Below are 12,051 nucleotides of genomic sequence, written 5' to 3' on the forward strand. Positions count from 1 at the left end.
TCTTTTTGCTCTACTTTTTGAATCGGTATTTTTTTTGTAGCTCTTTTTATTTTTTGGCTCACTATTCCTGAATCACAAGTGACTTTTTTAACTTTGGCTTTTGGATCAATTTTCTTAGATTTTTGGTGGCTTTTCTTATGGTATTCACATATTAAAAATTATAACAATCATGTCCTTAAGTCGTAAATTTTATTCCAAAATAAACCATATAAATTTGACTCATTTATATAATGACCCAATGCATATTTTATATATACAATTGTGGCCCCAAATAAATAAATTTCTAACAATCTTCCACTAGGCTACATATGTATGCATATAAATGTGTCAATCTTATTGAGCTCATATCTTTGTCATCATAACCATAGACATGCAACCTCCTCCATTAATTATATCAACATAGGATCAAAGCAGTTTTCATTGTATCAATCACAACTAAACCCATCAATGGTCACATATATTGACAAAGTCAAATAACATAGATCAATCATGATAGTGTGGTATGAAAATTACATGTATGATGATCTATTCATGTCAATTTTCATTTGGTCCTACTTTACTTTATGGAGATCAAAATTTAGCTTAAATGTACAAAGTGAAATAAACTGAATAACATAATTTATGATCAGAAAATTATTAAAATACATAAGTTTCATGAAACAAATAAAAAAAAAATACAAAGGATAAGAAAGACAAACTCCCACTGAATCTAGATATCTTCATACTCTAAAACACCCATACGAGCAGTGTGCTCATGAAAGACCTTAAGTAGAAAACCCTTAGTAAGGGATCTGCAATCATGGAGTTTGTACTTAAGTGTTCTATACAAATTTTTCCACACTTTACCCTTTCTTTTACAACAAGAAACTTGATGTCAATATATTTTTACTTCGTCGAGCTCCTGTTGTTGTTGGAATACAATACAACTAATTTATTGCCACAATACAACTTAAGCGGTCTTTCTATTCCATCCACAATGTGTAGCTCGAGGAGAAAGTTTCTCAGCCATATACCATAGTTAGATGCCTCATAACATGCAACAAATTTTGCTGCCATAGTGGAATGCAACAAATTCTGTTGCCATAGTGGATGAATGTATGAGTGTTTGTTTTGCACTCTTCCACGATATAACTTCACCACCTAATAGATATATGTAGCCTGAACTAGATTACATATTATCTTGGCATCCCACAAAGTCGGAGTTAAAATATCCAATGATCTCAAAGTGATCTGACCTCGTATATGTGAGCACGTAATATTTTGTTCTCTTCAAATAGCCATAACCTTTTTGGCTACTTTCCAGTGACTAATTCCTGGATTGCTTAAGTATGTGCCAACATTCCAACAATGTACGCTATATCCGGACGCATACATTAGAATCTCAACAGCTAAAGCGTAGGGAATCTTTTGTATTTCTTGAATTTCAAGTCTTGCTTTAGGGCATTGTTTAAGACTAAATTTGTCTCCTTTAACGACAATGGTATCACCTAGTCTACAATCTTGCATACCAAACCTTTTGAGTACATTATCGATATAACTCTTTTGTAGTAATCCAAGAATACCCATAGAACGATCTCGATATATTTGGATTCCTAAAACAAAAGAAGCATCAACAAGATCTTTCATCTCAAAATACTTAGATAGATCTCTTAGTTTTGTGTAATAAGCCTATATCATTAGTGGCAAGCGATATGTCATCGACATATAGAACTAGAAATATGTACTTACTTTTACTAAACTTGTGATAGACATAATCATCAACACCATTCATCTCAAAACCAAATGAGAGAATCACTTGATAAAATTTGTGGTACCATCAGGGTCGACCCTGAGTTGAAATGGGCCATAGGCAAAAAATTTTTTTGGGCCCTTACTATAAAGATAAATGGTATTTTTAAAAATTATTAAAAAAATATGTATATTTTTTAGAATAAATTGTGGCATAAATACCTAATATTTTAGATTTTATACACTTAAATATCCTATCTTTATTTTTGGAGGCAAAAATACCTAATATTACAATTTTCTTACACCGTTACAATCACTTTCGTTTACTCATAAATATGGACACGTGGTGGGTTCAGATGCATTATATATTTTTTTTATTTTAACACTTAATATTTTTAATATCAGAAACTAAATGCTATTTATTTCAACAAAAAACAACCAGTTCTCATAACAATTTTCACATAATATTAGTAATTTAATTCGATAATCATATTTTATATATTGTACTGTTTACTCAATCATAGAAATTTAATATTGCATCACTCTTTTTCCATCACTCTCTCGGTACTAAACTATTTTTGGTGACTATCAATAAAATGATACAATATAAACATATACGATACTGCAAATTCATATATGAATGCTGTAAACAAATGGCATAAAAGAGAGCACCAGTAAACGAAAGCCCAATTCAATAATTTAAGCCCAATCAATATCTTGCCACTAATATAACCAAAAAAGTATATACTTATATATTGAAGACTAAGCAAGAGGAAATTACACTCTATAACTTTTTGGGCATTTTACAATTTTGTATACATTATTTTAATTAATTACAAAATATGTGAAAAAAAACTTATTATCATTTTCTCATACACTTTTATATATAATTAAAAACCTTTTTTCAATTTTTTTTATAATATATATATATATATATGGTAATAATTATTGATTAGTATATATATGGTAATATTGATTATGTTTATTTTTATGTTTACAATTATAATAAACATACTAATAATATAAAACATTTTATATATGTTTTTATTGGTTATGTTTATTTTTATGTTTACAATTATAATAAACATACTAATAATATAAAATATTTTATATATGTGTTTATTTTATTTTCTATTAATTAAACATACTAATTTAATAAACAAAATAATAATATTCACATAAGTTTATTATATCACTCTATGTGTGTTATGTTTATTTTTTTAGTAATTTTTTAGAAAATAAATAACATATATATATATATAAAAAAATTGTTTATCTTTATCTTTATCTTTTTCTTTGTTTATTAATTGTGTCATGTTTATTTTTTTTAATTAAATAATTTTTGGAATTTATAAAGTTATGTTTGTTTATTTATGTTTTGATGTAAGAATTATACTTCAATAGAAAACTCGTTTACTAACTCATTAGAAAATAATCAATATATAGAAACAATAGAAAGAAAATATACTTATTTTAGTATAGTATAAATTGACCATGTCTATTTTTATGTTTACAATTATAACAAACATACTAATAATATAAAATACTTTGTATATATATGTTTATTTTGTTTTCTATTTATTAAACATACTACTTTAATAAACAAAATAATAATATTCACATATGTTTATTATATCACTCTACGTGTCATGTTTATTTTTAGTACTTTTAAGTATTGATTTATATTTATATAAATTAATGTTTATAATTTTGATATTGTATTTTATTAAAAAAAATCTTATTAAATTATAATAATTCATACTAAAATAGATAATAAACATTTATCTTTTAATAAAAAAAATATTTAACTTGTTTATTTTTATAAATCTGTTTAATTAATTTTACGAAATTGTTTATTTTGAGGTTTAATAAACATATTAAAAATGTATGGTTTCATGTAATAAGTTTTCAAAATGTATAAATTTTTAAAATAATTTTTTTTTGCACATTTTTTGTAATTATTTTGTTTTTGTTGTACGTTTATGAAAAAAGCCCTAACTTTTTTATATTGTCGCCTTTTATTTTTTACCTTCTTTTTTAAAATCTATTATTTGTACCTCTTTTTTTAAAGATTGTACCAATTTTACCCCTGTCACTTTAAGATACTCTTCATGTGATTCTCTTATGTAAGAGTATTTTAGGTACAATACATATAAAAAGAGTTATGTTTCAAATAAATATAAAATTAGAGGTAAATTTGATTAATTGATGAATAAAAGAGGCATTTTTCAACTTACCCAAAAAGAGAGAGGTCATGGGCTCGAACCTAAGACCTTGAAACTATTAAGCTATTAAATGATTGTAAAATACCATTACGCTACACTCAAAAAAAAATATATATATTGAAGACTATGTACATGTGTATCTACATGAATTGATCATTCTACAGGAATGAATACAACCCAAATCGTATATGCAAAATGTAAATAGCAATAACCGAATGAATCTATAATAAATTTAATTCCAAATTAAAAATATAAAATATATATACGCTACCAATATAATTTTATTGATGACCAATACAATCATAAATCTTTACGAGTTAATTTAGGAGTATTTTTAATACCACATGTTAAATTACTGTAATTTAAATTTAATACTAATTAATCCATGAAAAATTCAACAATAGAATCAAAAATTAGCTAAAGTGTATTGAAATCGATATAATCAATTTTGAAAAGGTATGATCTTTCAAATTTGTAGTAAAATCTCTCTAGAACTTTTGTCTTTGAATGAAGGAGTTTCAAGAGAATGAAAATATAAAATACTGTAAATTGTAGACTATTACCTGTTATATTACCAGCTGACAAAATAATTGGTAATATTTATTAATTATTTTTATTTAGTCCCTCATTAAATTAAAAATTACCTTTATGTATTTACATATTAAAAATCATGACAATTATTATTATAAACTTTATTTCAAAATAAACTTATTTATATAATAACCCAACACATACTTTATATATATAATTGTATTCTTAAATAAATAAATTTCTAACAATAATATTTTTATTTTGCACCATTACATTGTTGAGTTGAGATAGTAAATATTTTTTCCACTTCAATCTAATTCACAAATAACGGCCTCTCATTATCATATGATGAGTGATGAGTCCCACTCATCATTATGCCACAAGAAATGGTGAACACCCTTTCGTTTGCATTGTATTGGTTAACAAAAGTGGGTGGGGTTGGGTCAAAATGCCTGGTTTCCAAAATGTAAGTAAATGCACATGGGAAGAGAATATGTATATTATCTATTTTGCTTGACATTCTCAGAAAAGTGATAAACACAGAAACCCACATGACATTGTGTAAAAGAAATTAAAAAACACCCAAAAGAAATCCACACCAAATCCCAATAGATACAACCCCAACTCAATACAACTCAATGAAAATTGCAAAGCAAGAAAAAAGAAAGAGAATTAAAAAAGTGGTCCAGAAGTACTCCTCTTTCTTTTCCCTCTTTCTTGCACTATCTCACACAGGCTGTTAAAGAAGAAATCATACAAATAATGCAAAGTATAATGTTGGGTCACATGGAATACTATATTTCATAATATTTTTATTAATACATAACAATAATAATAATAATAAAAAAGCAAACTGACAACACCACACACACATGCCATTGCCTCCTCCATATTCATTTGCACATGCTCTCTTTCTCTCTCTCTCTCTGTCTTCTCTTCTTTTTTCTATATAGTACTACTCACTCTTGGTGGGGCCTTCTTTAGTTCCTGTGCACACTACCACACCATATCTATTTAGCACTCTCTAATCTAAATAAACAATCTATTTTCAAATGTAATTAAATTAACTCAAACTCACAATTCTCACTGCTGTATTAAACTAAAAACATCACAGCATATTAGCCAACTATATATGCACTTTTGAGCATTTCTTTCTCTCTGAGTTAAAACTTCCACTGCTTATTTTGTTTCTTGATAATTAGTGTTAATTAGGAGAGGTCCTATAGGTCATTTGTCTCTGGCACCGCGGCGGATGGGGCGACCGAACCGCGGGCCCCTAGTAAGGTGCATTGGAGGTGCCTGTGGCAAGTGATCAAGTGGTCATTTGTTAGACCAGCAGCTTGCATGAATGAGTGAACCACGGTTGGACCAACGAACCTAAAACCTCTCCTCACCATGTCTTTACTTATGGTCTCTGATTTTGATGTCTTCACTGGAATTCTCTGCCCTGATTTGTATTGTGTTGAGATTGGTTTTTGATTTACAAAGCCCCATATGTACTTAGCAAATGACCCAAACTCCTTCTTGATCTGTCATCATTCATTAAATCAAATTTATTACGTTAATTAATGATAATAAATAAGATTTTATACATAAATATCATAACAGGTTGGAACTACTTGGGCCAAAGAAACTTTTTAACATATAGAATAGATTAGATAGATGAAAAGAAAAGAATATAAGTCATGTGATTAACATCATGTTTTCCTTACTTAATGATAGTTTTTTATTATATTTACTCCCCTATTAACTAAAAAGTTGATGAAAAGTGAGGAATAAATGATTGAATTAAAAATGGGATCGAATAGACAGAAAAGATTGAGAGGACACACCCAATAAAAACAAAGGAAAAAACAACACTAAAATAAATATAAACCATGTGGTTGTTTAAATTTTTATTAAAGCATTAAATAAATGAAAATAATTAGTATTATTTATTGGGAAATTATTTTATATACTTTTTTAGGTTGTTTCGATGGTTTTTTTGGTAGTTTTTATATGGGTTTGCTATGTTGATTTTGGTTGCAATTTAAGATACCCCGTTAATTGGTATGAAAGTTTTTATGCAGAATTTTATAAAAATGTAAAAAAAAAACTATTTTAAAGTGTAAAAATGAAAAGATAAATTAACTTAAATACTATTTTTTAATTTTTTTTCTTCTTCAAATTCATGGTTTGGGTTTTTTTAGTAGTTTCTCTTGTAGTTTCTAAGTGAGTTGCTATATGGATTTTGATTGCGATTTAGTTTGCTCCATTAATTGCTATAGAGATTCTACTTAAAACTAATTTAAAGTATAAAAATAAAAAAAAACCCAAATGAAAAAAAACCCATATTTATTTTAGTAGTGTATAGTAATAGTATACCTCTAGAATTCGATTAGAGTTGTCGACAACTCCACGAACACGGCTAATATCAATCCCATATTGAGAACATATGGAGGCCATTTGCTTATCAGTAAGAGTGGCAATACTCTCTGCATCGAACCCTGAAAATGCATTCCTGAATTCTTCACGTTTTTTCAATATTGAAGTCCAATCTGACCCAACTTGGGCTCCACTTAGAACAACCAGTTCAAACAACATCCTGTAATAATAATAATAATCAAAAAACATCAAATTTATTCTATATTACAAAATAAATTAAAGAACAATACTTAAAGAGAGAGTAAGAAAATTGGTAAAGCTTACTTGTCATCATGAACTGGGACTCCCCATTCTTCATCATGATAAGCAACGTATATGGGATCTGATCAAGAAATAATTAAGTATAATGAAACTGCAATTTTATATACAAAAAACAGAGTCTTGATTATTATTTATATACCTGAATTAGCAGTGATGAAACTGCATCTTTTTTCTTCATCATTGGTTTTGTTAACAGTTGAATCCAAAGGATTTGAATCGATCAAGTTTCGTTCAAATTTTGCAGACTTAGATCTTCCATAATGGGCGATCTTCATTTTTCTCTGAGCATGTTGAAGAGCCATCTGTTCTCTTCTCCCGGCGGCGATACTCCCGGGGGAATCGGTGATCAAAGACGACGAGTAACTCAAAGAAGACTCAGCCAAAGAAGGTGGAGAATTATTAGAACAATTGAAAACATCACCGTTTCCGCCATTACTAACAATTTTGAAGCTTTTCGATTTCTTTCTCTCCAAAACCTTAGCCGCGGAAGCTTTGCCGACGCTTCCAGGGATGACAACCTTGTCTGAGCTCGTGTTTAGGTCGTTGCAGCGCTTAATAGCCGTTGGTCTTGGAGATTTTGACTTGGGAGAAATTGGTGGAGTCAAGGAGTTATGGTTAGCCACGGGTTTAAGAGTATTATTACTATTAGTAGTAGTAATTCTTGGACTGGTAAGAGAAGAAGAAGAGAAATAATTTGGTGATGGAGGTGGTAAGGTGAGAGATGATGGAGTAGTAGTAGTAGTGATTTTCTTGACTGAGTTACGCCTTTCGAGGGTGGGAACTCGGTTGCAAGTAGGTTGGAGAACTGGTCGGCCATTGAATTTGGGGACTGTGGGTGGTGCCATTGAAACACCAACGGTCACTTTGGAATCGGAGCTACACATGGATATGGACATGGTATGGTATTGTATGTATATATATGTGGATTGTATATAGAGATTGTGTGTTATGTATTGTGGTTATTGTTTGGAAATATATGTGTATTAATTGTGATACAAGGGATTTTGATTGTGGAAGAGGAGATGAGGAAAGTGATAATGAGAAAAATATGTTGTGTTTGTTGATTTGGAGGGAAAGAAAGTGAGGGCTTGGGTGGTTTTTATAAGGGAAATACAAGGAAGGAAAGTGGGAAAATGACATGCAAGGACAAACTCTTTGTCATATTTGAGAAATAGTAAAAGGTATTTTTTAGGGGTGTTCATCCGATCCAATCCGCACTTTTTTGGTCAAACAACATCCAATCCGCACTAAGTGCGGATTTCATATTTTGGATCCAATCTGATCCGCATAATAGTTTAAATCCGATCCGCATAATAGTTTAAATCCGATCCAATCCAATCCGCAATAGTGCGGATTGGATCGGTTATTTTGGATCGGTTATTTTTTTAATAATAAATTATTTAATCTTTCATAGAAAAAAAATTAAAATAAGACTATTGTTTCTTAATCTCCAATAATAATCTATTTCCATCTCCATTTATATATAAATCAAACCCATGTATACATATATGTCAATATATAATTTACACTAAAATATATATGTATTTATTACTAAAATAAATAAGTTAGTATATATATATATTTAAATTTGTGTGTATGTGTCTATGTGAATAGAATAATTTTTCTAGTGTTTTTTATTATAAAACAAATAAAATACACTAACTCAATATATTACTAAAAAAGATTAATAAATTAGAAGTATGTGTTTTTTTTTAATATTACTAGAAAATTAATATATATTATATATTATAATTTTTTAAAAATATATATAATTAAGTGCGGATTGGATTGGATCGGTTACTTTTTGAGGTCAAACAACATCCAATCTGCACAAGTGCGGATTTTAGATTTTTCAATCCAATCTAATCCGCGCAAGTGCGGATATCCGCATTTTGCGGATTGGATTGGATTGGATCGTGCGGATTGGATTGGATCGGATACTTAGTGAACACCCCTAGTATTTTTGGTGTCTAGCACTTTTGAAGTAATATCATTATTAGTGCAACTCAATATCAAATCTTACTTGTTTTACTTTAACAAATATTATAAAAAATCGCTAACTAACTTCATCGTAGTGCTAATAAGTGTCTCCTAACACTAGGGCCGACCCTAAGTTAAGGCGAGTTAAGCCTTAGCCCGCGCTTAGGGCCAAATAAAGAAAAAAATACTTTTTGAAAAATATACATATTTGTTTAATTAAGGTCCAAATAAAAAAAATACTTTTTGAAAAATATACATATTTATTTAATAATTTTTAAAAATATTATTTATCTTTATATAAGAAGGTCTCAAATTTTTTATTTTTTTTAATAATTCATTTCACTCAGAATTGTCCTGACCCTGCTTAGTACTGTTTTTTTTTTGTTCTTTAAAATAAAAATAAAAATATAACACCGTTATAGGCGTGTATGACAATGACACACGGTTTCTTATGACTTGGCCATTTGGGGTTTGCTTCCTATTAATTTAAATATTTGTTTGTTAAATATTAATGTCACACATGCAAAAAGTAATATTGTTGGTTGGTATTTTATTCAAATCAAGAGATTAATGATCAAGGTGGGATTAGAAGTAGGGGATTCTCTTTGGATTAAATTAGAACAAATGTATTACGTACTGAACAAAAAAAAAGTGCTATACAAGTAAAGTAATAGTTCTTTAATCCAAAATATTCCTTTTTATTATTCTCTGCATGAAAAAGGAATTTCACTATAATATTGGTGTTAATTACTTTCAATTCAATAAGAACAAGTTTTTACAATTACAATTGGTATATATATATAGTTATTATAGTACTATTAGTATTTTAAATGACATCAACTGTATCATGATTTGTTGTATTACTTCAGTATTCCTTCAATTGCAATTGATATATATTAATTATAAATAGTAGTTAGGGGCAGGAGACATTACATTAATAATGTACTTGTGAAAATTATGTTTAACTTCGAATATTTATTATTATTAATTAAAATCAACTGCAGGTTTTTGAAAGCAATTAAAATCAACAGGTTGGCTCTTTTAAGTTTTAACTTTACTATAACTTCTCACCATTTCAACTTGGTTTATGTTCGTTTTAATTATAAGCTAAGGTTGATAATATACACTTTCCTTTCACAAGGCCATTAATTGATACTCATTTGAGAAGTTTTTTTTTTTATTTGGGTGTTAATATTTATGGCTTAGATATTGAAGAAATTATTAATAAGATGGAGTGGTGGATAAGGAATATGGGTTATAAGAAAAGGCAAATACAAAGAACCAATCAATTGTTGAAAAATTTCTTTAAGAGAAATGCTATAAGGTACGAGTAGTGTGTAGTACTCTTTTACGTGTTAATATTGTTATTAGTGTAATTAAGAGTATCTCCAATAGTAATATTTTTTAAGGATGCTAAAAATTTACATATCATCTAAACATATAATATTTTATTTTATCTCTCTTTTACATTATTTTTGGCACCTTAATTCTAAAAACACTCCTATGTATAACAATCTTTAAAAATGTTATAATTATGATCTCACACATTATTATTTAATGTATATCTTAATTTTTAACTATAATAACTTTTTAGATTATTTTTTTATTAAAAAATAATGAATAGCATCAATATTACAACATAACATCCATGTAAATTTCTAGAATGATATTCTTTTTTCTCCAATAGTATAGCATCTCAATATTTTGCCACATAATATGTTCACCTCACCAAGCATCCTTTAAAATTTTACTATTAGAGATGCTCTAAGTATTGGGTCTCATATAATTTAATGTAATAACTTTTAGAGAGTATCGTCAGTCAATCACAAAATGATATGTATGTACTAACTACCATGGTGCCCAATAACAATACTCTTTCATTAATTATAGTTGTGTAGCCTAGAAAACGAATCTTCTCTTTCTTTGTCTCCCTAAGTACAAGGACTGAAATAGTTAACTATAATAACACAAAATTTTGAGCCTTTTGAGGTCAGCAACACAAACTTTTTTAATTAATTAGTTAAAAAAGCTTTTGAGGCTGAAATTTGTTAGGATCTAGCTAGTTGTTATAACAAATGAATGATCAAACATTAGACCTTAATTAGAATTCCATTTATATAATAAACTTTTCTGAGATTCATTAATTTGATCAAATAACGGTTTTAATTAAATAATTATATATTTATGTTTCTTTCAAAGCATCTTTAAACCCATTATTATATATTCTTAGTTTCTAACGCTTTCCAGACAAACTAAGCTGCACTTGTCATAGAAAAATACTGCTCAACATTGATATTTTTCTTTGTCACAGACTGGCATGTAATTAAACTGTTATTTTTTTTTGAAGTTAATAATTTTGTATGAATATGAAAGAGTCGTGGGTCCAAAATGTTATTAAAAGTCGCAAATAAAAAAATTGACATGGTGGGGTGGACTGCATACACAATGCATGGGGTCAAGTTTATCCTTATATGTAATCTAGTAGAGTACAATAGTGTTAGCAAATGTACTAAAAAAAAAATGTGTCAAATGTACTATAATATGTGCTAAATAGATCAAATTATGTAACTTTGTTGATGTTTGGCACGCTTTTTAGTGCATTTGACACATTAATTTTTAGTGCATTTAACATGCAGTATAAAAACAATTATTTTTAATAGTAATTTTTTAGTTATAACATAATTTTTTTTAACTAAATAATAATTTATAATTAGTCATAATTTTTTTACTTTTAATCATAAATTTATTATGACTAAAAGTAATTTTTTTTTGTAATTTTACTCGGTCTATATATGAAACTATCACAATAAATTCATACGGTATTTTTTCCAAGCTTTAAGTACAAATTAGTTACGAGTATTTTTTTTAGTGTTGAGAACAATATTACAATCAATTAAAAACT

At 27.9% G+C, this 12,051-nt stretch overlaps 1 protein-coding gene across 1 annotated transcript; it reads right to left on the reverse strand.

Annotated features, from left to right (window-relative positions):
• Window positions 1–5,259: 5,259 nt before the first annotated feature.
• Window positions 5,260–8,251, reverse strand: LOC115706025 (uncharacterized). The gene is made up of 4 exons (XM_030633523.2): window positions 7,309–8,251; window positions 7,173–7,230; window positions 6,849–7,068; window positions 5,260–6,013 (listed from the first exon to the last, which is right to left on the reverse strand). Exons 1-4 carry the CDS (start codon window positions 8,063–8,065, stop codon window positions 5,705–5,707), a joined length of 1,344 nt encoding a protein of 447 aa, XP_030489383.2. The 5' UTR covers window positions 8,066–8,251; the 3' UTR covers window positions 5,260–5,704.
• Between the last annotated feature and the right edge of the window lie 3,800 nt (window positions 8,252–12,051).

The sequence above is a fragment of the Cannabis sativa genome, chromosome 1, assembly GCF_029168945.1.
Source record: "Cannabis sativa cultivar Pink pepper isolate KNU-18-1 chromosome 1, ASM2916894v1, whole genome shotgun sequence".
NCBI classification, from domain to species: Eukaryota; Viridiplantae; Streptophyta; class Magnoliopsida; order Rosales; family Cannabaceae; genus Cannabis; species Cannabis sativa.

Coding starts and splice junctions, on each gene's coding strand:
- LOC115706025 (XM_030633523.2), bottom strand. CDS start 8,065: ATGTCCATATCCATGTGTAGCTCCGATTCCAAAGTGACCGTTGGTGTT. Junction 7,231..7,308: donor TTTCATCACTGCTAATTCAG/GTATATAAATAA, acceptor TTTCTTGATCAG/ATCCCATATACGTTGCTTAT. Junction 7,069..7,172: donor GTCCCAGTTCATGATGACAA/GTAAGCTTTACC, acceptor TTATTATTACAG/GATGTTGTTTGAACTGGTTG.